General features: G+C 47.1%; 1 protein-coding gene across 1 annotated transcript in view; it reads left to right on the top strand.

Annotated features, from left to right (window-relative positions):
* SH3RF2 (SH3 domain containing ring finger 2) overlaps positions 1-23,841 on the top strand; it is a 77,887-nt gene extending 54,046 nt beyond the window's left edge. Inside the window, exons 5-9 of the mRNA XM_024199393.1 lie at positions 11,754-11,848; positions 14,217-14,387; positions 18,710-18,942; positions 22,015-22,373; positions 23,539-23,841. Of these exons, the coding sequence (XP_024055161.1) occupies positions 11,754-11,848; positions 14,217-14,387; positions 18,710-18,942; positions 22,015-22,373; positions 23,539-23,841 (1,161 nt within the window). The remainder of the gene's footprint in view (positions 1-11,753; positions 11,849-14,216; positions 14,388-18,709; positions 18,943-22,014; positions 22,374-23,538) is intronic.
* The last annotated feature ends 456 nt before the right edge of the window (positions 23,842-24,297 follow it).

Genomic DNA, 24,297 nt, shown 5'->3' with positions numbered 1-24,297 from the left:
CAGCCTGTTCCTTCCCAAATTAGAATTAATCGGCTCTGTTCTAAAGTTTCGTCTCCTCAGACCTGTTTATCAAGCAGCATGTGACAAATGGGAGCCCATGGAGGATATCCCAACACAGGCACACTAAGAGACAGCTGGATATGAGTTACCTGCCAATAGCATACTAGCATACTCCTGCAGCTCATGCAAGCACAAGGTAACCAGGTCGAAACACCTTGGGGTTCAAGCAGACCCCAAGATTGAAGGTGAACAGGGCAGTAATAACCTGCTTTCTCCAGATTCCACTATTTCAACACCATTTCCTGCTTCCTCCTGTTAAGCACAGCGCTCTTAAAGGGTTAATATGTTTAAGCTCCAGGTTGTTACAAACAGCAGGCAGAATTCTGCTCTCAATTACAGGCAGGCAATGCCGCAGTGTACTGGCACTTCTTAAGCCAATGGGGTATAACAGAGAATGGAATTTGCCCCAAAAACCCTTTCCCTCACACAGGTAAGTGTTTGCCTCTTACCCCTACATGAGAAAGGAAGTTTTGTCCACACCATTACCATTTAAGTGAGGCAGAGCTAAAAATTAAATACAAAATGCATACAGTACTTGGAAAAGGTGGAGATATGCAAATAAGTAAGAAGGAAATAAAAATTGCTACATACAAGAAAGAAGTTTGGCTTATGAATGCTGAAAAATAGCCAGATGGTGAATCAGTAAGTTTTTATTACTCCCTCAAAGGTGAACAGTTCTGAGGTTGGGCTTCCTATTAGTCAGATCACATCTGTAAGTTACTGCATCTTGACTAGCTGTGGCTTAGGCTTAAAGTCCTCTGACATATGCAAATATCTTACTTGCCAGCTATCAGCCGGTCTTGTTGGAGCAAGTCTAGCCTACCAGTTAGAGCTGAATCTAGATGGAGTAGCTCCATTAACAAAGCCAAGGGTCATAGCCAGGAGTCAGAAACTAAAGCCTTACCGGCAGGGTTAGCTGGAATCGCTGTCAGAAGGTGGAGCCAAGGGTCTGAGGTGGGTGTCAGAGGTCAGGAAGGAGCTGAAGAGCTGGAGCAGGAGCAAGACTAGAGACAGTGGAAGCAGGGGCAGAACTGAGTGTAGCTGGAGGCTAGGAAAGCATTGAGCAGCCACTGGACTGCTGCTGCTGCTAGCAAGGCTTGGTATCCCGCTGCAGGTGTCTGCAGCAAATCAGGTGGTACAGTCAGACTGTTTCTATCAGGACCAGCTGTGCTCACTGGGTTCCCAGGAGACTAGCTCTGCTGCAGGCCGGCCCCTGACAATACCCTCCCTCACTTCAAGGGTATCTTCTGAGGACCATAGGACCTGGTTTCGGGGGGTATTTCTGATGGAAGGCACATATGAGTTCTGGAGCATGGACTTTTTCTACAGCTCCTATGACTCCCCTTTCGGCCCATAGCCATCCCAGGTCACCAAATAATGGAGTTTGTCTCAAACTCGCTAGAATTTACCAGCCCTTGTACTCCTCTTGGCCCTGGACATCTATGTCAGGTGCTGGTGGAGCAGAACAGCCGGGAAAGGGATTTTCTACATAAGGATTCGAAAGGGACACATGGAAAACCGGGTGTACCTTCAAGGATTCCAGCAACTGGAGCCTAAATGCTATAGGGTTAATTTGTCCCAGGATCTTAAATGGGCCTGGGTATTAATGGTCCAATCTGGCTATGGGACTGGTGGATTTTAGGTGTTTGGAGGACAGCCAGACTTTATCTCCTACATATAGAGTTGGTGTGGCTTGGCATTTTCAATCAGCATGAGGTTTGTATGCCTCCTTGGAGGCTTCAAGGTATTCATTAAGCTCTTGGTGGACCTGGTGAAGGTGGGCAACTAGATCTGCTGCGGCAGCAACTTGGGACCATGGAGGGGGTGCAGCTGAATGAAGTCAAGGGTGGAAACCATAGTTTGCATAGCCCATTCTATGTCGGGTGGCTGCATGGGTGGAATTGTTGTACGCCAACTCTGCCTATGGCAAGAGGATGACCCTGTCATCTTAATGATAACTGAGAAAGTGACAGAGGTATTGCTCGAGGACCTGGTTCACTCATTCTGTCTGCCCGTTGGTCTGCAGGTGATAGAAATGGAATTGCTTACCTCCTCAGCCTAAGAGTTTGCAGAGTTTGTGCCAAAAATGGGAAGTGAATTGTGAACCTCAACCTGCCACTACTCAAGTTGGCGGCCCAAGGAGCTGAAAAACATGATCTAGAAAAAGGCAGGCTATTTCCTGGGCGGTTGGGAGGGAATGAACAGAAATAAAGTGTGCCATGTCGGTGAGGAGATCGACAGTGACAAGGGAGCAGGGTTGCTCTGTGATGAAGACCAAGGATATCAAGGACCAGGGTTGAAATGAGGTAGTCAAAGAATGAAGAAGGCTGAGTGGTTTGGCATATGGGCACTTGCTCTGACAGCACAGATCATATGAATTAATGAACCTCTTACCATCAGTACTCAATCTTAGCCACCAGAAATTCCCTAACACTGGTCTCAGGTTTTGAAGTAGCCAAAATGGCCAGCAATTGGCATATCATGACACATCTTTAACACCTCGAGTCTGGGCTGGCCTTCTGAGATATAAAGGCACCTTCCTCAATAAAGCAGACCATCTTTCAAATGAAACCCTGAGCTGGGCACAAGGTTAGATGCATCTAGGATCTGACAGATCTTAATAGCCTGGAGGTCATGGGGAAGCAGATACCAGGTAAGGAATATCCAGTCCCTGGTTGCTGTCCCTGGAATAAAAATTTGACAGGTGTAAAATGGTAGCCAAGGGAGCTATGTATTTATCCTGGCAGGACAGGGCCTTCTCATTCTGTGATCCAGGATGGTAGGTGACAACAAAAATCAAATCTGGCAAAGAAAAGTGACCAGAAGATCTGTTGGTGGTTAAGGTTACAAGCAGTCTGAAGATATTTCAGATTCTTGTGGTCAGTAAGGACCTGAACTGAGCTCTTTCTAGGTGTCTCTACATTTCAAAAGCTGCCTTTATCACAAGTAACTCTTTGTCCCAGATATCAGAATTCTGGTTAGCTTTTGTGAATAAAAGGTATGTGGGGGGAGGGGGAGTTGGTTATGAGAGCCAGTATGTTGTGACATAACAGCTCTGATGGGAAAATTCAAAGCATCTACCTCAATGGTGAAGAACTTGGCATGATCTGGGTGCACAAGAATGGTAGCAGAGGTAACAGATATTTTTGGCTGATCAAATGTGAACTTTGCCTCTGGTGACAAGATGAAGTGGACCCCCTTTGAAGCGGCACAGTTATCGGGGCAAGTAGGTGAGAGAATCCTTTGGTAAAATGCCTATAAAAATTGGAAAACCCAAGAAATCACTGAACGTCTCTTGTCGTTTGGAGCATTCCACCCAGAAATGGCAGATACCTTCTGTGGATCCATTGTTAGCCTTTTGGGGGAAATGATGTATCCAAGGAACTCAACTGTGTCTTTGTCAAACTCACATTTCTCCAGTTTGGCATAAAGATGGTTTTGACAGAACGTGGCACACATTACTCATGCAGTGCCTGATTTTCAGGAAAAAAACAAGAATATCATCCAAATAAATAACCACAAACTGATCCAATATGTCACCGAGATATCTTTGATGAAGTGCTCAAATGTCACCGAACGGTTACATAACCCAAAAGGCATAACTAAATAGTCAAAATGTCCATGTCAGGTGCAGGTATCAGTGCCTTCCCTGATTTGGATAAGGTTGTAGGTCCCAAGAAGATCCAACTTAATAAAAATCTTGGTCAAGTGAAGCCTCTCAAAGAGTTTGTTAATGAGTGGCAGGGGGAAGCGTTTTCAGACTGTCATTTTGTTCAGAGCTTGAGAGTCAACACAAGAGCATAAGGAGCCATCATTCTTTGCCACAGAGAAGATTGGCAGTCCCATCGGATAGGTGGAGGGGCGAATAAGCCCCTTCTCTAGGTTCCTGCAGCTGTACTCCTAGAGCATCTGGAGTTCAAGTTCTGTGAGGGAGTATATGCGGCCAAAGGGGATCTCGGCTCCAGATTGCAGGTCACTTGGACAATCATAACTGTGATGGTGCAGCAAAGTATCTGTCCTATTTTTATCAAAAATAGAGTAATCTTGATATTTCACCAGGACTCTGGACGCTATCAAGGGGGTCACAGAGATGACAGCAGTCACTTTCAATGTACCTCCTTCGGTCTCTGAATTCTCAGGTAGATGGCAAAGATTACTGAGGCTTCTGGTCCAGCACATGATTTTGGGAGGCAAAGTTGACAGCAGAGTCTTGATATGAAGCATACCGTGCCTGGCCCCCAATGGATGCATGGATTATGGGTGATGAGCCAGGGAATGTCAAGGATGACAGGGGAGTGAGGTGCACAGATCAGACCAAACTGTAAAACCTCCTGGTGACCCTAGAGCATGGTAACCATCAAGGGTGCTGTTTGATGAGTAACCAGGCAGAGGAGAAGAGGTATCCATCAACAGATTCCACCAAATCAGGGGTGCTCTTGCACTGAGTTGGAATGTTGTGATCCTGGGCAAAGTCTAAGTCCATGAAATTGTTGGAGGCCCCTGAAGTCCACAAGCCTCCTCAGCTCGACCTCTGATATGGTGGGATGTTGTAGCCAGAGAGGGAGTTGGAGGGCACTAGCATGGTGTCCCTCCCCAGCTGGGGTACAAATTCCTGGAGTGAGGAGGGAGGAGGGGGAAAACACAGGCTCAGCCAGACCCCCTTCTCAGGGCTGAGGCCTGGAGTCTTTCTAGTCAAGACACAGCTGGATTCCTAGCAGGGCATCCCGAAGTGTAGTGTCCAAATTCCCCACAGTACAGGCATAGGCCCAAAGCATGATGCCAGCCCTTCTCTGCATCAGAGGCAAGGCCAAACCCAGCTGATCTGCTGTAATGAGAACGTGAAAGGGGACTGGGAACTCGACTCTCTCTCCAGGAGATTGGTCAAGGTACCTATGACCCCCTGACCTATCAACTTGACCAAGACATCCAGGATGGATGGTGGCTCCACCCATGCCAACTCAGCCTTGATTTGCTCATTTAGGGCATGTCGGAAATGATAGTGCTGTTCCACCTCATTCCATTTAGCGTTTGCTGCTAGAATTCTGCAACAAGCTTGGTGACCAACCTATTTTCCTGACGCAGCCCCCAAAGCAGGTTCTTGGTGGATCGTGTGCAATTTGGATCATCAAACACAATTGCCATAGCTCAGACAAACACTTGAAACTCTCCCAGCAGGGGTCTCGAAGTCTCCAGGAGGGAAGACGCGCAGGCCAAGGCCTCCCCAGTTAGCAGACTAAGAATAAGTCCTACTCGGGTCTGGTCAGTGGAGAACAACTGGGGCCGAAGCATGAACAGGAGCCAGCATTCCACGGAACTTGTTATGGTACCCAGCAAACTTATCCGGGATTGGAATCTCTGACTCCCTAGAAGCCAGTATGGCTGCTACTGGCAGGATGACTTCAGCCCACAGGGCTGCAAGGCCATAACCTGGGCCTGTAGGGTCTGCAAGATCCCACAATGTTCAGCAGGAGCAAAGTTGCCTCTTCAGAATCCATCTGAAGGGAAGTCCAGACACTTACCCACCTAGGGCCCACTAGGCGAACTAGGCGGCTGCCTAGGGTGCCAAGATTTGGGGGCACCAAAAAGCGGTGCCCACAAATTTTTTTTTTACACTATTGCTCCCAGCGGGGGGACGGGCCGCTCGCAGCCGTGTTAGCACCTATCTCTGCAGGCATCCTCTGTAACTGCGGGCCCCGCCACCTCCCTCCGCCGCGCCCCACATCACTGCCTGCCCACACACCCCCGTCAGCCTGGAGCCGCCTCCTCCCTGAGCCCCTGAGCTGCCGCATCACTCCCTAACCCGCTCCCTCCCGCTCTGGCAGTCCCGGACCCCCTGCCGCAGCAGTGGCTGCTGCCCAAGGGCTGCAGATCGGAGCGGGTGACATTACCCCGCCTGCAGCTGGCCCTATTGACAGCAATGCAGCAGCAGGAGGGGGGACGGGGGTGGGGGAAAGGAAGAGCAGACTGTGGCCACCGGTCCACCTGCGGGGGTGGATCATGGCCCTGCCAGAGGATACAGGGTTAAAGAGCTGCAAAAGTGTAACCGTCCTCAGCACGTGCCACCTTCCAAGGCTTCATCTCCATCCATCCCTGTGGAGCAGGTAAATAGAGCCCCATTTTGGGGGAAACTGAGGCAGAGAACAGGGACGTGACTTGCCCAAGGTCACCCGGGGAGTCATTGTCAGAGTCCTGCTTTGAACATAGGAGATCGAGGCTCCTAGTTCTGCACTGGCTCAGACCATTACACCAGAGGCCTTCAAGCCCTGAGCTCTGCATCTGCCCACACAAGGTATCCGTCTGGGATTCAGGGGCAGCACACTGCAAGTTTTCAGTGAAGAAACACGGCTGTCTCGAGCCCTTATGGCTACAAGGAAAATCTTCCAAAGGTGATGGGTGTCTAGCCGACACAGTTCTGTCTGCCTGAGTCTGCAGCCAGCCTGGGACAACAGCTCTAGGAAATGCGGCAGTAACTGTTAAGTCTAATTACGACACCGTCCGAGCCAGATTTTCATGTAATATGGGTGACCAGTTGCGTGGTGCACAACCACTGCAAGTGTGCGAGCAACTCAGGTTAAGTGCAGCTGAACCTGGGCAGGCTGCAGCACCCAGGAGATTTTAGTTCTCCCACTGAATGACAGCAGATGCACCAGTAACTTTACTAGGTAGAAGTTTAGTGACCACATTAGGGCCATATCCTCCCCATTCCCAGCATTGGGCCAACTGCCCCTCATCATTCCCCTGATTGCTTGTGTTGTTATTGATGGGAGGTCTGCTGTGGATTGAGGAGTGTATATAGACCTGCCTTTGCAGGCTCAGTCCTGGCCCAGCATTCGAAATAAATTGCCCTGAGTTTCAGAAGTACTGAGAACCCTGGAGTTCCCACAGACATCAGGGGAACCACAGGTGCTCAGCATCTCTGAAAATTGGGCCCAGAATGACACTGACACCTCTGCCCTGGGCCAGAGCTCTCTGAGTAAGGGGCTTCAGCAGTGATTGGCGTGGGGCAGAGTAAAGCAACCAGGACGGTCATGGCGGAGGCTGGAACTCTGTCCTCACCTCACACCTGTGGGGAAGACAGGCCTTCAGACACCCCCTCCCACCTGCATTGCACTTTCCAGCCCAGGAGCAAGGAACCATTTCACACCTTAGCGCTGAGGGGAGCTGAAGCCCAGAACGGGGAAGTAACTTGCCTGAAGTCATCCAGGGAGTTGGTGCCAGGGTGGAGAATAGAAGCCACTCCCAGCTCTGTGCTCTGATCCCCCAAACAGCCCTTTCCAGATCCATTGTGGGGGGGGGGTCAGGAGGGACTCTAGCCATGTGCAGGAGACCCAAGGCCATTTATTTTCATTAAATATGTAGACTAAATAATGAAATTAATAAATTTTCAAGCCGAATGTGTATTAATTCTAATGAACAATGCCACATTATGCAGTATTCATTTTTGAAAGCTTATAATAAGCGATGCTCTGGGGGAGAGGGAGAGGAAGGGGGGTGCAAGGTGGAAGTTTCATCTAGGGTGCACAATATCCTTGCACCGGCCCTGTACCCACCCTTGTTCAATCTTTTGAGCTTCTCAGACCATCAGCAACCAAGTCATGGGCAGTCTGGCCTAGTGGCTGAAGCAAGAGTCCAGTCTGCCATTTATCACTGAAGCCAGATGTGGCAGATCCTGGAGTGAAGCCAAGGGTCATAGCTGGGAATCAGAGACTAAAGCCTAAGCCAAAGTCAGAGTCGCAGTCAGAAAGTGGAGCCGAGGGTCTTGGCTGGGTATCAGAAGTCAGGAAGTTGCTGGGGGCTGGAGCAGGCACAGGCTGGAGCAAGGCTAGAGACAGTGGACCAAGTGCAGCTGCTGTCTAGGAATGTGTTGAGAAGCCACTGGACTGCTCCTGCTCCTATTGGGTTCCGGGAAGCAGGCGGGCAAAAGCCCGCCCATTGCTAAAGAACCGGAACTCAAATAATTATGGGGGACAACCAAAAATGTAACGGGCAGGTGTGAAAGTCAAACAAACAAATGAAACCCAAAGGGGACACCGAGCATGGACTGCTGCTGCAGAGTTTAAATATCCGGTTGCAGGAATCAGCAGCCAATCAGGTAGCACAGTCCATCAGACAGCTTCCATCAGGGCCACCCGCACTCCTTTGGGTTGCCGGGAGGCTGGATCTGCTGCAGGCTGACACCTGACATTGCTCTTGACTGGCTTATCAGAAGCCAACTGTAGGGTTGTTGTTGTTTTTCCTGGCCCTGTAATTTCATCCTTTCTTAGCAAGTCACCTCAAAGAAAAAAACCAAAACGTTTACACTTTAAGAAATTCATGACCATAATAGGAGAGAGCTCTCTGGTGAAAATATTCAGAACATCTGGAACAAAACATCTGAGGACTAGCAAAATGTATTGTCCCTTGAGTGAACTTGGCTTAAATAAATGAAATTAATGGAGATATCCTATCTCCTAGAACTGGAAGGGACCATTGAGTCCAGCCCCTTGCCTTCACTAGCAGGACCAAGTACTTGTTTTGCCCCAGCTCCCTAAGTGGCCCACTCAAGGATTGAACTCACAACCCTGGGTTTAGCAGGCCAATGCTCAAACCACTGAGCTATCCCTCCTTCCCATTAACTCTTCAGTCAATAAATCTTGACATTCTTCTCAAGAGGAGCCAATATCTGCCTATCTTTCTATATCATCCAAAACCCTCCCATGCAACATATGACACAACAAGATTACTCTGTTTTTACTGAATCATCTTTAAAGGCAGGATATTGAGGGATTCAGAGCTGGGAGGAATGTGTCATTTTTCTAGCTGCTGTGTGGTGGCGTGAGGGTGGGAAGTTCAAGAATTACAGATAATGGATGTGTGGGAATATGCCTGCCTTAACCCATGTCAAATACAAAATGCTTCACACCAAGAGAAAATGTGGGCTGCTAAATACTGTGATAGTTTAAGGACCTAACCTCTACTGCGCTTGACGAATCCCACTGTACTCCTTAGCATATGACAATCTCGGGATTTCTCACGTTGGCAGGATAGGGGCATGGAAACAGGGAAGAACCAGAGATACTTTTCAATGCCATAAATATTAGGAGTGAGCCTAACACTGTTCAGGACTGGTGCTAAGAAAGATACAGCTCTACTCACCAAAGAGGCGAATCAGAGAAGCTGAGAAAAGAGGAAAACAGATCATAAGTTACTTTATAAGATAATCTTTCTGGCTAACGGGCTTGTATCCCTTTAACCCATGACTTTTTTCTTCAAGGGGCATTGCAGGGAAGAGACAGTGACCCATTTATTGATAAAAGCTTCCTGAATGACCACAGGCAAGTCACTAAGGGTATGTCAGCCCTGCAATTGGGGGATGTAATTGCAGCTCCTGTAGACATACCTGTGCTAGTTTTAATGTAGCTAGGTCAGGTACCAATAGCAGTGAAGAGGCAGCAGCATGGGCTATACAAGCCCACCTGGGTATGTACTCAGGCAGCTAGCCTGTGCTGCTATGAGTTTGCTGCTATTGCTATATGAGCTAGTTAAATTAAAGCTAGCTTGGTTATGTCTATACATACTGCAATCACACCTCTGACTGCAGTGCAGAGGTACTGTTAGTTTCTCTGGGCTCCAGTTCCCCAGGAGAGGATAACAGCATAGCCCTAATATCACTGGGAAGTTGTAAGAATAAATACATTAAAGATTGAGAGGCGCTCAGATCCTATGGTAATGGGGCTAGATCAGTATGATTGATAGATAACTGGTGAAAGTTGGGATTTATAAAGGTTTCTTCTTTCCCTTCTCCTGGACTTTCTTTTCACTTACACTGTGAATAGCGGCCCATCTCCTAGCTGTCACTCTGTGGCAGCACAGCCTCCAGGAAAGCTAGTCTTGTGGGAGATGAAACAGGCAGCCTGATATCAGTGGTGAAAGCAGCAGCAGTGTTTGGAAATCTCTAAGCAGGAACTTTTGCCCCGACCACCAACAATTGCTTTGACAACAGTCACAGATTCAGGCCCCTCGCCCCAACATGAGAATCACACGAGAAAAGTGCAAACTGGGTGTTAGGGTGATTGGTACAGTGGGAACGTGGCAGGAAGGAAGTGTTCCCTCAACAATAGTCACATCATTTGTGGAATTATGACCTCTGAAAGACCCCACTTCCCAAACTATTCTGCAGCTTGCTGTGTGCCACATAGTTATCACCTGCCACCCCAGAAGTGGCTGCATGTCAGTGGAGCTTTGTATATGCATGAAATGCTTTTTGATCCCTTAGGATGATATGCAACCTATAAATACCAGATAATAATAATAATAATTAATAATAATTTAATAAATACTGTTGTTATTGCTGCAAGCTCCCTGACACAAGGACTGTCTCATTTGTGTATCATACAGAGCCAAACACTTGGTTGGAGTTTAGTAAATGAAATTATAATTATACAGTCCCACTCCCCTGACTGAGGTGACATTCTTCCCCCTGATTATCACACTTGTGATTTTAAATAACATTTTGTCAACCCCTGCTAGCTCCTCTTCCCTTCTAGGTTTCATGCCTGGAGTGCATATCAGTCCCAACAAATGAATCAAGGACTCCCCCTGTTGTAGGACTAATCCAAAAGGAAAGAGGGGGAAAAAAACCCAAAAAGAGGAATGAACTCCACCGCCCTTGAGCGGATCTCATATTTATATGATCAGCCATGATTACAGATTTAGGACTCAGACATAACATTTGAAAGTCATGGCTGTTAGATGACGTTTATCCTGTTTAATCAGTGTGCTGAAAATCTCCACAAACACAAGATTAACCCTCTTTATAAGCCTGTAGCTTGGCACCTTGCCAGCAATGGGAAAGTATCTACCTGGCCATTTTTCTGTGCCATGCAGCAGTAGCACTAAGGGCAGAACTAGCTCCACCCATAAGCTGGAGAACTGAATCAAAAATGATGATGTATTGAATTCCGAAACTAGGCAAAACCCTACTATGCCTCCATTTTAAAGTATGTGGTGCTGATTATCCTCTTACTTACACCAGGGTAAATGAGGAATAGCTCCCCTGAAGTCAGTGGAGTAACAGCTGTAAAACCAGTGTAAGTCAGGGGAAAATCAGGCCCTGTGTGTGAATGCAAGTCCAATAGGCACTAGTGAAAGGTGCCGGGCTGACAACCCTTGAAATTAGACACCGCTCTTTACTCACAGAATGGTATAGCATGGGCAGTGACAGTGCAACTTCCTCCTCACTGATCCACCTGTGTGCATCAGCGTTGATGTAGAAAGGCCACCTTGAGAGATGAATGGGTAGTAGCTTAAGTTTCCATGACCCATGCAGCCTCTGGACATCTCTTCTGTGACTGGCAGCAAGGTTGCCCAGGGGCATCTACTGTGGTGTAGACAAGAGGTTTGGAATGTAGATAACCTGTCCACTGGGAAATGAATTGAGACAACAGTCCACTGAAAAGATGGTAGCAATCACTACTGAACTGGGCTGGAATTCAATCTGTCCCCGCCCCTACACAAACCGTTCTGTGATATTCAAGGCCATCGGGGTAATAAAGCAACAGAACACTTCTGTGGAACATGGCATGTTTCCTTGCTTTGGTGGCAAATGATTGTGGGGTCATTTCACACTCTTCACAATGGGGTTCCGATGGCTGAGGGAGCCTAAACTCAAGGTCATTTTATTCTACTTACTTTGGTTCCATTTTTCATTGTAGGTCAGCGCTTCTTATTATACTGCACCAGGATCCCTGGGGCACTCAACTGCCATTGTCACCCTTCCCCATCTTCAGCAACACATATCAGCTAATATGTACGTATGAGTATTGAAACTTTGTTGCTTTTGTTTCAGAGGGTGGCGTGGAGCTTGATCCGTGAAATCCCATCTTGATATATGGCGCCTCATTTTCAGTGGGGCTTCTGGGGGTTACCCAGTCAAGGCAGAATGGACACTAAGTGATTTCCTGAAGTCACATACCGATGAGGAGCTAAAACCCGATTAGAAGCTGCGATTCTTTGGAATCATAGTTCTTTCTTATGCATTCTAGCCATCAGATCACTGAGCCCTAGTAAAACTCTTGAACTCACAGCCTGACTCTTAGGGAAGTGAAAGGACATAGAGCAGTAGAAAAATATAGATAGAATATTGGCAGCACACAAGGGCTTTTCATAGATTCTGAGTGCTTTTGCTCAATTTAAATTAGTATGATCTTCATATTTCAGTTACTACAATCCTAACACTGGTTTTTTCTACCTTTCTGATTGTTTATCTCTTTCCAATGCCCATTGAATTACTGATGTGTTTCTACATTTTCAAACCAAATTCTTTAAAAGTGAACTGAAATGCTCTTTAAATTTAACTAAGAAACTATTTAAAAGTTAATTGATTTTTAAAACAAATAATTCAAAGAAAAATACAGGTAGAGTTAAAATTTGCAAATAAATATATTGCAGTGTTTTGTTTGTCTGTCTCCTGGACAAGAATCAGCAGCCTAGCTCTCATGATAAGCAACCCTACAAGAACAAACGAGCATGAATGCAGTCTACTTCTCATGAGCACTTCTATAGTGAAAAATCTAGATCCTGATCCTGCAAAGATAAATACATATTAGTAAGGTGTATAACTTGAGTTATTCTCATGCATAAACTTACATACACAGGCCCTGATCCTTCAAAGATTTACACACATGGCTTACTTTAGATTCATGAGTAATCCTAATGACCTGAAATGGGAGTATACAAGGGGTTGCAATTAAGCACATGTGGAAGAATTTGCAGAATTAGGGCCATTTTGAAGTGTTAGTAGGATTGGGTCCCTAATTTCGACAGTTCATTGCTCAGAACCTACAGTAACAAACTAGCATGAGTGCAAGCTACAACCTAAGAGCGGTACTTCAATAAAAAAAAATAATAAACCACTGGGGAGTTAGAGCAGGTCTGCACAAATAATAGAAAGAAAAATCCTCTTATAAGGAAAGTCATTTCAATTTCAAACTTCCAAATGGTTGTTATGACCAACAGAGAGAGAACAATTGCTTTTAAGAACTAGCAAAAAGTCTTTGACAGTCTCCTTTTTTCAATAACACTTGGTTTTGAGGGGATGATAGTTGCTGTAGCATCTGCTACTCAGATTAATATTTGAGAACAGACATCCCACCTGGGAGGAAAAAAACCAATGCAATTAGATAAAATGTGTCTCCTTGGAGACAGACAAAAGTTCTTTTAAAAAAAAAAAAAAATAAAGCCATAGGGCCCTGGGAAAGGGGTAAAATTGAAAAACAGGTGGATGAGATTTTTGATGTTTTGTTTTCCTTATTTTTTGCCATTCTGTCTCACGAGGCCCCCTGCTGAGAACAAGCAATCTCATTACACAACTGGAATCAGTGGGGGGGGGTTGTTTTGTTTTTTAAACACAGCTCTCTGACCAGGTTTGCTAAGCAGGAGAGACAGGGTGCAGGGGGCCCCCAAACACTTGTACAGGAGACAGCCATAACTCAGCAGTACATGCTGGGGAAAGCAAAGTAGATGGGGGGTATCTGGCTAATACTTTCTATGGAGCTCACAGTCCCTTTGGATGTGTCTGGGTGAGATTATAACCAACAAATGCTGGCAGGATGACCCAGGTTAGCAAGTCCTGCTGCTGACCACATACTGATCCCATTGTACCTTTCAAAGTTATAATGCCTCTTTGACACAGTCTTTTGGGTGGTGCACCTCACCTGCGCTCTAGTGCTGATCTGCTTTGGAAGAGGAATAACTCAGTCCCTAATCGGTTATTTCAGTGGAGTATTCACGGTTTGAGAACAAAAACAGCCCCTCCCTCCCCAATACTTGCTGGGCCCCTTTGGCTTAGTCTGACAGGACTAGGTCAAAAAAAGTTGACAAAGACTGCTTCATTCCTGCAGCTTTTCTTTTATTCATATCCCCCCTGGCCTTAAGATGTAAGCAGTTTCCTTCCTACAAAGCCTTTCCACATTCATGACAGCACCCAGCTATATGATGCGAGCGCCATCTGAAGATGCTTCAGGCAATAGGCTCTGCTGACATAGAACCAACAGCATCAGCTCCCAGAATGATTAGAAACGGGATTGTTGTGTCATCTCCTAGCCTTACGGCACACAGGGGAGGCTACTTTTCCATAGTGCATGTCTGCGCTTCTCTAATTTCCTGTGTATCACCAGGTGCGTCGCTCTACACTCCTACACTGCTCACGGACCGGAGGAGCTGGATTTGCAGAAGGGAGAAGGTGTTCGTGTTTTCGGGAAGTACCACGAAGGCTGGCTCAGGGGGATGTCATTGGTCACTGGAAGAGTTGGGATCTTCCCCAGTAACTATGTCGTACCCCTTTTCAGGTCTGATTTCCTTATGTGAAATAACATATTTGTAGAGGGAGTGGTCCAGTGGGTAATCTGATATATGCTCATCATGGGGGGGATATGATGCAAGAAGCCCATTGCCTGACTCCAGGGCAGTGAGATGTTCCCAGAATATTGATCATGGCTGTCAACACCCTGGGTATATGGAATGCTGTCCTGCTGCCACCCCCACCCCCCTTCCCCCCCGGAATAACCAGATCTCATTTCACATTATGCCATTGGTCACATGCGCTATATGTGCTTTCACCTCCCTCTGAAGATCAGGCACTGGCCACCACCAGCTGTAAGATACCCAATTGGATGGATCAGTGTTCTCGTAGGAATTGCCGTGTGATCCAGATAAGATGGACAGATGAGCAGTATGGCGACATCCTTCATTCATCTCTTTTGAATCTGAAATTTCAACAGTGTAATGCAGTTAGAAGCCCTTTTCAATATTGCTTAGTCCACTCCAGGATTTAAGGAAACCCTGTTTAATAACATGAGGCAACATGCTTAGTTATTTTGGGAGCTAAAGAGCCATCAGGAGCCAGAGGGTCTCTCCATGCCCAGTGGCCTCAATAAAGAATCCCCTTTTTATTTGTTTCAAGACCCTACTGGAATCAAGGCACTGTCTTCAGAGCAGCTGTTTGCTCCAAACTTTGGAAAGTGTTGACCTAGCTATATAAATGTGCATTAGCAACCCCGTAAAGTAATAATTGGAAGTTTATAATCTGGGGGAGGCAGCATGGATGCACACTTAGTCCCCTCTGAGGTGCTTCAGGTTAAGTAGACAATCAAAAGGGACAAAGTAGAAAGATGATTAAATTGTTTCCACAAATCGATAGCTTACTCCCTGAACAGGGACAAGTCAGTACCTAGGCAACATCTTATAGGAACATCAAGGCTTTTTTTTTTTTAAAGCAGAGATTCCACTGCTGAAAAATTCATTGTGGATTGCTACAGCTTCTTTTCTCTCGTACAACAAGGCAGGGATGGACATCAGAGAAAAGTGGGAGAGCGATACGCAGAGATGAACAGCAAAGGACTTGTGGGGATAATTTCCAAACCTACCCACTTTCCTTTCATATGTGATCACATCAAAGCAGCACAGCCCTTTTTGCAGATGCAACAGCCTGTCACTCAAGGGTGTGAATGCCAAGGTGGGAGCGGAATTGTTTGGGCTGATCCAAGGAATAGGGAGATGAAGTAATGCATGTGAAAATGAAGCTTGAGTGTCAGAGAAGGGAGGGATTGCTAGGAGGGAGTCTATTGGTTTGCAGAACAGTCTGCTAAAGAGACTAGTGCCTCCCTTTGGTTATTCAAAACTGGACTGGAGAAAGCACTGTAGCATGTACCTGCAGCCATAAAAACGCAGATAAATACTGCTTCCCTACTCCAGGGAGGTGGTGTGAGGATAAATACATGAAAGATTGCAAGGTGCTTGGTACTACTGTGGTAGGTGCCATACAAATCTGATTGACTGATTTATAGATCTCAATAGATAGCACCTCGAGACGAGGTTGGCCAGCACTTAGAAAGGAGACCGTCAGAAGAGGGGGTGCCCCACACCAGCGCTAGGAATAGCTCCCCAAACAAAAGTTCTCCCCATCTTGATTTTCTATAAATGGGTCCAACGAGAAATTTCATCCTTTCTGGAGCATGAGCAGTGTAACACAGGGCCTGATTCTCCATTGCCCTGCACTGTGCACAGTCACTTACAAACTGCAAAGTGAAGTAAAACACTCCCATCCTGATCTAGGAGCATTTTACATTGGTGTAAACAGCCCTATCTGGTGCAGAGCAATGGGGAATGACCCTCTGTCCTCTCGACTTTCCCCCACTGTTGCCCCCACTTTTCAGATACAGCAGCCAGGCCTGGAAGGTTCACAAGCCCTATCTGCATCTGCTTCCTAACTGCTTAAACCCTTCATGCCTCGTTCAAAAACTCTGCACACATGACAGGGAAAATGAGGTCTGAGGACTTAATCCTAGCTAGGCAGCCACCCACCCAACTGCCCGGGACTTCCCAGTTCCAAAAAGATAGCATGCCCTATCTCAGAAACCTTGCCAGGAACTGAGTACCTCACCACTGAGGGAAGGTCAGACCAGCTCAAGGTGTGTGTTGCCCTCTAGTGGCAGAGCAGAGATAAGCCAGAATTCTGATACACTGATAACATGAGCTTCTCCTCTGGCTCCTGCCCAAGATGCCTGTGCTTTAACAACAGCAGAAGCTTAGTTCTATGCTAATCTATGGCCATGAAGTCCTGTGCAGCTAGCATGTCCCAGAGACTGCAAAGTCCGGAAAGCCACAGGCACATTACAACCTCTAGGGTGCTGTCAGAAGCGGGTACTGGGGATTTGCAGGTGGCTCCCTACCCGGTGAGTCACTCCTGAGCCAGTGCCCCAGGATGGTGCAAAGGGGTGCTGCCTTTTGGACAAAGGAGCCAGCAGCCACTCAGCTATGGAAGTGTGCCTCAGTTTGGACTATGTGACAACTTATCAAGGAACTCGGGCTTTGACCCACTGAAATAGCCTAATGGTGGCCTAACTCCCCCCGCCCCCCCATTATCTCTGACATTGACAGATAGACTCTAGCTCCTTTTTCTTTTCCTGCTTATATTTCACTGTGTTAAATTCTCACTTCAGACTGAAGGCGATGCTGCCGCTTTGATCCCAGCATTAGCCCTCCAAACATCCTCCCTGATTTAAAGGGAGCCAGTGATTATTCTTTGTCTCTCTGGCTCATTTCTCTGCGATACAGCCTCTGATAATACCATGGCCCCACCTTCCCGCTAAACAGAACAAACAAACAATCCAACACAAACCCCAGCTACCCTAAAGTCGCCTCAGCCATAAGCTCCAATTTTGAAGCTACTCTTCTGTATCCTCCTTTGGACAGTTCATCATACTAAATTGACGTGCCAGTTATTTTGATGAATCGCCTGTTATTAAACCATAAATCATTCTTCTACTGTCCGAGAAAGCCACGGGAAGGGAAAGAAGAGTCAGAAGGAGCCGTCTTTCCCCTTTCAGAGGAGTTAGACAGCCTTTACCCTGGCTGACTCTCCCATTGTATTAGGAGCATTTGGGAGGGTTATTTAAGCATCACGCTGATGTGGGAGATCGAAGGCCTTTATGGCAATGTAACGGATTTAGGTGAAAAAGCCAACATGCCCTCTCCAAGGAAAGCAGATGAGGAGAGGAATAATGGGAAGTGACAGCTGCTCGCAATGGGGCCCAAACAGCAGCTGGGCAACTGGAGTCAGAAGGGCAAGGAGTGTGAAAGCCGCCACAGCCTTTTCCTTAAGGATCATTGCGCTCCCTTAGTGCTTTCTGGTGAGAGCTGTACCGAGAGCCAAGGTGTGATGTCAGCGAGCCAACGGGCTCACTTGCCCAGCTCATTCAGTGCAGGACAATGGGTCGGACACAGGCCGAATGAGCAAAACCAGCATCTTTTAGTGGCATGGAATTTTTACAGTAACACTGAAATGAAAATGGTTCCATTTCCCTTTGGAGAGGCACAGATCAGACCAGACCACCGGCTGAGGTTAATTCACCAAGCTAGCTTCAGAGCTTCTTAAGCTAACTACAGCACACTAGCTTTCCTTCCCTAACTCCATGGGCGGAGTGCAAACCTAATGATGAGTATTTACATATGACTCCTGACAGCGTCTGCGAGATTTAGTGGGCATTCACCCACGAAAGCTTATGCTCCAATACATCTGTTAGTCTTTAAGGGGCCACAGGACTCTTTGTTGCTTTTTGCGAGATTTTGATAGCTTCTGTGCTGCCTAGCACATTAGTAAGTGGGACAAATGCTGCAGCTCCACACAGTAATTACCTGGCATGTCCCCTGCTGGCATTATGGTAGAACACTGGCACCTAAAAGCCCCCCTTCCTTTTGGCCCCCCATGGGAACTGTTGCAAAGAAGTTTAGGTCGTGTCTGAGAAGGCCCAGGTATAAAGTGGGCATGTGAGAGTGGTGGGAGCAATAGGGCTGAGAACGTTTGCTCTAATGGAACCAGAAAGTGAACTGCAGGGATTCCAGAAGGGTTTTTTTGTTTTAAAACCTGATGAACTCTAGGGAGGGGCTGTTAAAAATTCTGATCTGGCTCCACAGTTTTGCAAACAGTCCTTTTCTTTATAATGGGCTGAACCAAAAACAAACAAACAAAACGTGTGTGTGTGTGTGTGTGTGTGTGTGTGTGACTGAAGATTTGGATTTGAAGTGTGCCTCTCTGTAGCTAGATTTAATTAACTCTCTCTCTCTTTCTCCTCCATCCCCCCACCCCTCCTTTTTCAATCTATACAAGCAGGAAGTCACCCAATGTCTCTGAATCCAGGATGCCTTCCCTGTATGCCACTTGGACATTATCCACTGCATCACTCTCCTCCCAGGGGAGCATCTCAGAGAATGGCCCAAGGCAGAGCAGGCCTTTGAAATCGGCCTTCATGCCCACGGTGCTGTCCTCGCCACTGAGAAACGTAGCTGTGCCAGCCACCTCAGGACAAACATCATTGAGGCGAGGACGCGGCAGTACTAGGAAGAGTAAGTTCTGGCGGGAGGGTGAAGACAGGCCTGTGAGTGTGTTCCCACGTGGACAAGTGGTACTGGGAGCCTTTAATTAACACACACACTCAGAAATGAGGTAATACTGGTAAGAAATAACATGCTACAGCTCCTAGAGCTGGCCGCTTTACAGAACGCATCCTCTGGGATGGAAGCCTATGGGGGCAATGTCTACATGATAGGCACTACAGTGGCATAGCCACAGTGCTATAGCTATGCTGCTGTAATCCCGTAGTATAGACACAACCTACAGCGATGGAAGTAGTTTTTCCCATTGCTGTAGGAACTCCACCTCCCCAAGTGACAGTAGCTAAGTCAACAGAAGCATTCGTCTGGTGACCAGCTGCACCTCCCCCAGGGGTTGGATCAGCAGAGCTCCGATGGTCTGGTAGGTGGATATTTCGCATGCCTGAGTGCAATAGCTCTGTCAGCTTAACCTTTACATGTAGGCCAGGCCTTAGTCTTGTGTAAAACCTGCAGGTGGATGGACTGGGGGGTCTGTCAGGAGAGATGGTTTAACAGTCAAATACGTCCTGGTTAAAACATATAGACTGACTAGATCTGCACTGTCATTTCCCACTCTTGTTCTTCCTTGTTAAATTAAGTGATATCCAGGCTGTTTAAAGTAAGAGGAGGTGGGGGTTGCAGGAGTCCTTAAATACTGAGACCCTAAGGCTGGAGTCCTGGGAGTTACAGAGGGATCAGTTTGGCTCCTCCAGAATGTAAAGCTTTGATCTTTCAAAGAGCTTCAACATGGCCTCTGATTTTGTACCTGCAAAGAACTGCAGGTGAAATTTTGTGAACAGACATAATTGTGGGTGCATTTGACAGCACTTAGACATCTCACTACTGGATTTTGGGGTGCAAACAAGGGGTTAGATGTCACTTTCGGAGTCCGAGTATGTGTCTGACCCATGTCCTTGACCCTAATCTTCCCTTACTGCTCTATATGTTGGTTGATTGCTGCCTTCTACTCCAGAAGTGGCTGCATTTCAGTCCAGAGGGCATACTCACACTTCATCAGGATGAAGTGTAAGATCTATTTATTGGCATAACTGTAATAGCTGAGCACCTCAAATATCACCAAATCAGGCCTCAGAGAAGCCTGCATGAGATAGGAAAGTATTATTGCCCCCATTTTAAAGATGGGGAAACAAGCACAGAATGAATAAGGTCATCGTGGAAGTCTATAGCAGAGCTGGCAATCAAACCCAAGGCTCCTTTTCTTAGTCCTGCCTTAACCACAAGACCATCCTTTCTCCCTGCTCCTGCTATTCCAAATTCCTGACTCAACACACAAAAGGATCCTTTCCAGGGGCTTATGCAGAGCTCAGCGTGCTGCATTCTTTCCATGAGGTTGGCAAGGTTTATTTCAGACAGTACAGACTGCCATGGAATAAATCTCCAGCTATATTTAAGCAACTAAACAATGCATTTTTCAATTGTTTCAGCCTGAACTGCTACTTGAGTTGTGCAGAGTCACTGGCAGGGGGTTAGGTTCATTTGCAAAGGACACGGTCAATGTTTTTAGGCTCAAAATTGGATTTATCTTAAAAGTTGTTTTACCTTAAAGGACTCGTTCCCCCACTGTGGTTCTGTTTAAAATCAATCTTTCAAGCAGCGGGAAATTGCAAAAGGAATAAAGCATGCATCACCTGTGAAGTAAACATTCAAATGGAATAGGCTGTGATGTGCAAACAACAAATGTCACACAGCTGAGAGACCTGCTAGTGAGGGCTCAGTATAGGTAGGCTAACCAGATAGCAAGTGTCAAAACAATCGGGACAGGAGGTGGGGGGTAATAGGTGCCTATGTGAGAAAAAGACCCCAAAATCAGGACTGTTCCTATAAAATTGGGACATCTGGTCACCCTAAGTATAGGGCTCATGCTTGGGATTAGTAGCTGACTGGCAAAAAACAGCCCACCTCTGTGAAGTCAGTGGTAGTTGAGGGCACACAGCAGGCAAGGTCCTCACCCAAGGACCTTAGCACCTAGCAGGATCAGATCCTTCTAGGTTAGGGTTCTACCCACCTACTTCAATTTGTCCGGGGCAGGGTGGGAGTAGAAGAATTTTGTGGCGAATCAGTGTGCAACGTATCATTGCCTCACCTGTTGATGCAAGAGTCCAACATGGAAATTCAATATTGTTATGCTGTGTTAACATGGCTCAAAGCCTGAGATAACTGTAGTCTTTAGGGTGACCAGATGTCCTGATTTTATAAGGATAGTCCCGATTTTTGGGTCTTTTTCTTATATAGGCTCCTATTACCCTCCACCTCCATCCTGATTTTTCACATTTGCTGTCTGGTCACCCTAAGAGTCTTTAATGGTCCTGTAACATACAGGCGGATTGAGGAACATCGAGCTTGTCCTGCTCACTGCCATATAAATTCCATGGATTGAGTTCAGCCTACATTAACTGACAAAGAGGAGGGGAGTAAATCCCAGTGGTTAGAGCAGGGGACTCCTGACTCGGGCTCCTCAGTTCTATTCCTGACTCCATCACAGACTCATTGCATTGCCAGTGCAAATCACATTGTCTCTGCGCCTCATTTCCTTACATTTGGAAAATGATGACAACAGTATTTATCTAGTACCACACCTTATTGTTTGTATTGCCCCAGCATGCTGAGGCCTCAGTCAGACTGAGGCCCCATTGTGCTAGGTGCTGTACAAATACACAGAAGTGCTGGGAAAATGAATTCATTAAGCTTTGAGATTCTCAGATAAAAGGCACAATCTGTTACCTGCAAAGACTGCTTAGGGAACCCCTGTGGAATTGCAGGGAGTGGAAGAAGTCATTTTTGCTCATCTGTCATTTATATTTGGCCCCCAACCATGCAAAGGCCCCTGCAGACCTGTAGGAATTCAGTTAGACCCTTCCTCAGACAGCAGACAGCCTCAGCATCCAACAAGAGCTGGTGGAAGGGGATGAAACATGAGAGTTTTTCCTCTTTTCTGATTCTTTTTAAATTTTCATATTTGCCCATTGGCGCCTATTTATTTTAACCTTCATCGCCTATTGACTTCAAAACGATCTTTCTCCCCAGATGGATCACTGCAGAGACCTGTGCAGCCCGGAGCTCTCACTCAGGTTGTCGGCTCCCTCAGTCGCACCCCAGCTGCCACAGTGCGGCCCCAGCAACTTCAGCTTTACCAGCATGTCTCCTCTCAGCCCCATGGCACCCCTGGCATGGTGGACCCAGGAGCCAGGCCAAGCGCCTCCCACGATGCTTCATTGCTGCTTGTGCCCAGGGCGGGTGAAAGCAGATCTCCTTCTGTATGTAGCTCAATGATCCTGGATGCCAAAGAATCCCCAGCAAAAAGCGAACCTGCTCCAAAGCCACCTCCATCAGCTCCGCCCTCCATCCTGGTGAAACCAGACACCTCCCGGAACAGCACCGAAAAGGTAGAGTAAGGCAGAGTCATTGCAAGGAGCGGTACACTGACCCTCCACCTCTGGAAAGTCCAGAAAATCCTGCTGGGACTGACCTTAGGTTTCAGCTGACTATTCACCATGGTTCAGATCCCAGGAGGTCCTTACTTCAGTGAGTCCATACTCAGGCAAGACTCCTAATGCGATTCATTGGGATTTGTGCCCGAGTAAAGTTCTCAGGATTTTGCCCCCTCTCCCACACCCAACCCCACCCCAAGTTTATTGTTGTTGGAATGAAACCATTCACAGGGCGCAGATATTGTGGACTCTTTTGTCTGCAAAAGCCCCTGCTCACTTATGGCCAAATCCTCACATATTTACCCAGACCTTAGCCCAGGCAAGAGTCCATGAGGGTTTGAGTGAGAAATGAGTAAGGAGCTCCGAATCTGGCTATTAGAACTCAGGATTGTCCTGCCAGGGCTTCTGAGACTCCTGGCTGGCTTCTTTTGCTTGTGTGTTAATTGCTTCTCTGCGGAATAGGTTGGGTGTTTTCTGGTGGACATCTGTAGTAAAAAAACACAAATGGTTCCATTTGAGGAGTGAAACTACCCTGGTGACAACTTTCCCCACAGGTGGCACCTGCAGAATAACTTTGTAAAAGCCACACCAGTCCCACAAAATGAGGCCAGCCTAGAGGTTTCTGGTTAGCATATTAGCTAGAGCTTCATCTTTCCAGAGTCTCAGGTAAAAGAGAGCCAGAGGATGGAAATCAGGTTCTGAACACACCCATGTATTCTGAGTGAATGGCACAGCAGGATAGAAGTCAGCCTCTCTCAGAGGTCTCCCCACCATTCCATAGTCTATGTTCTCCTCCATTTTAACTCATGCTGTATCCAATCCTGCCTCTCTAGGTTCTCATATCACCCCCATTGTGTAGTATCCAGTTATTCTGGTACCCGCTATGCTCTTCTGATGTTTCCCGCCTGGTACAGTACACATTGTAAAGCCTCTAACCACTCCATTGCTGCACACCATCCCAGGCGTGGGGCACTCCAACACACCCTCTGTTGTGTACCTAGTCCCCTGCAGGGAAAGTATCTGTGCTCCTTCCTAGCAGCACAATGCCACAGCAGATCAAAGCAAAAGGCAGAGACTCGTGTTTCTGCCGTAGTAACTCTTGGTTCTGTTCACATTTCAGCAAGTGAAAACGGTGAGATTTCAGAACTACAGCCCACCTCCGTCCAAGCGACACAGCTCACAGCCATCACCAAACCATCCAGGTGGCAAAACTGAGCAGGGAGCAGCCACAGAGGCAGCCCAGCCAGAAGCAAACACCCTGGGCCTTGACATGACAGCTCTCTATTCACACCGAATCAGCTCCAGCCCAGTGCATCCGAGGAGGACGCTGCACCCAAAGACATCATCGCTGGATCTTTCTGCCCAGGTGGGGCAACTGACCTTCCCTACCAAAAAGAACTACAGCAGCGTTTCCGAGAACTGACAGGTTTTTTCCATTTAATTGCTTTCCTTTTCAAATGGGGTTTTCTCCTCTGTGATAAAACAAGCTCGCCACAGACCTCACACCAACCTGCCACCACTCCCGCTTCTCCTTACAAGAGCTAGAGATCCAGTCAGGAACTTACCAGACCTCAGTTCCATAGGGAGCAAGGCCTCCTTCAGGCACTCACGATATCTGCAGCTGCAGGTGGCCAGCCAGTAACTTGGGGGTCTCTGTGGACCTGGGATGGGGTCAGCACCCCTCTCTAATTTTATGGTAGAGTCTCATTTTAAATGCATATGACCTACATCCTGCAAGCCACATCTGTATGTCATGGCAATGCATCCAAAGTCATCAGCCCACACTGCCCCAATGAGTCGATGCAAGCACCACAGATCAACATGGAATGGGTTTGTGGTCCCCACAAAACCAGCGTTCTCTGGTATCCTCCAATATCTT

Source organism: Terrapene carolina, unplaced genomic scaffold, assembly GCF_002925995.2.
Source record: "Terrapene carolina triunguis isolate 2854851 unplaced genomic scaffold, T_m_triunguis-2.0 Scaffold629, whole genome shotgun sequence".
NCBI classification, from domain to species: domain Eukaryota; kingdom Metazoa; phylum Chordata; order Testudines; family Emydidae; genus Terrapene; species Terrapene triunguis.
Note: the sequence above shows the minus strand (reverse complement) of the source record. Positions and strands in the feature narration are given on the sequence as shown.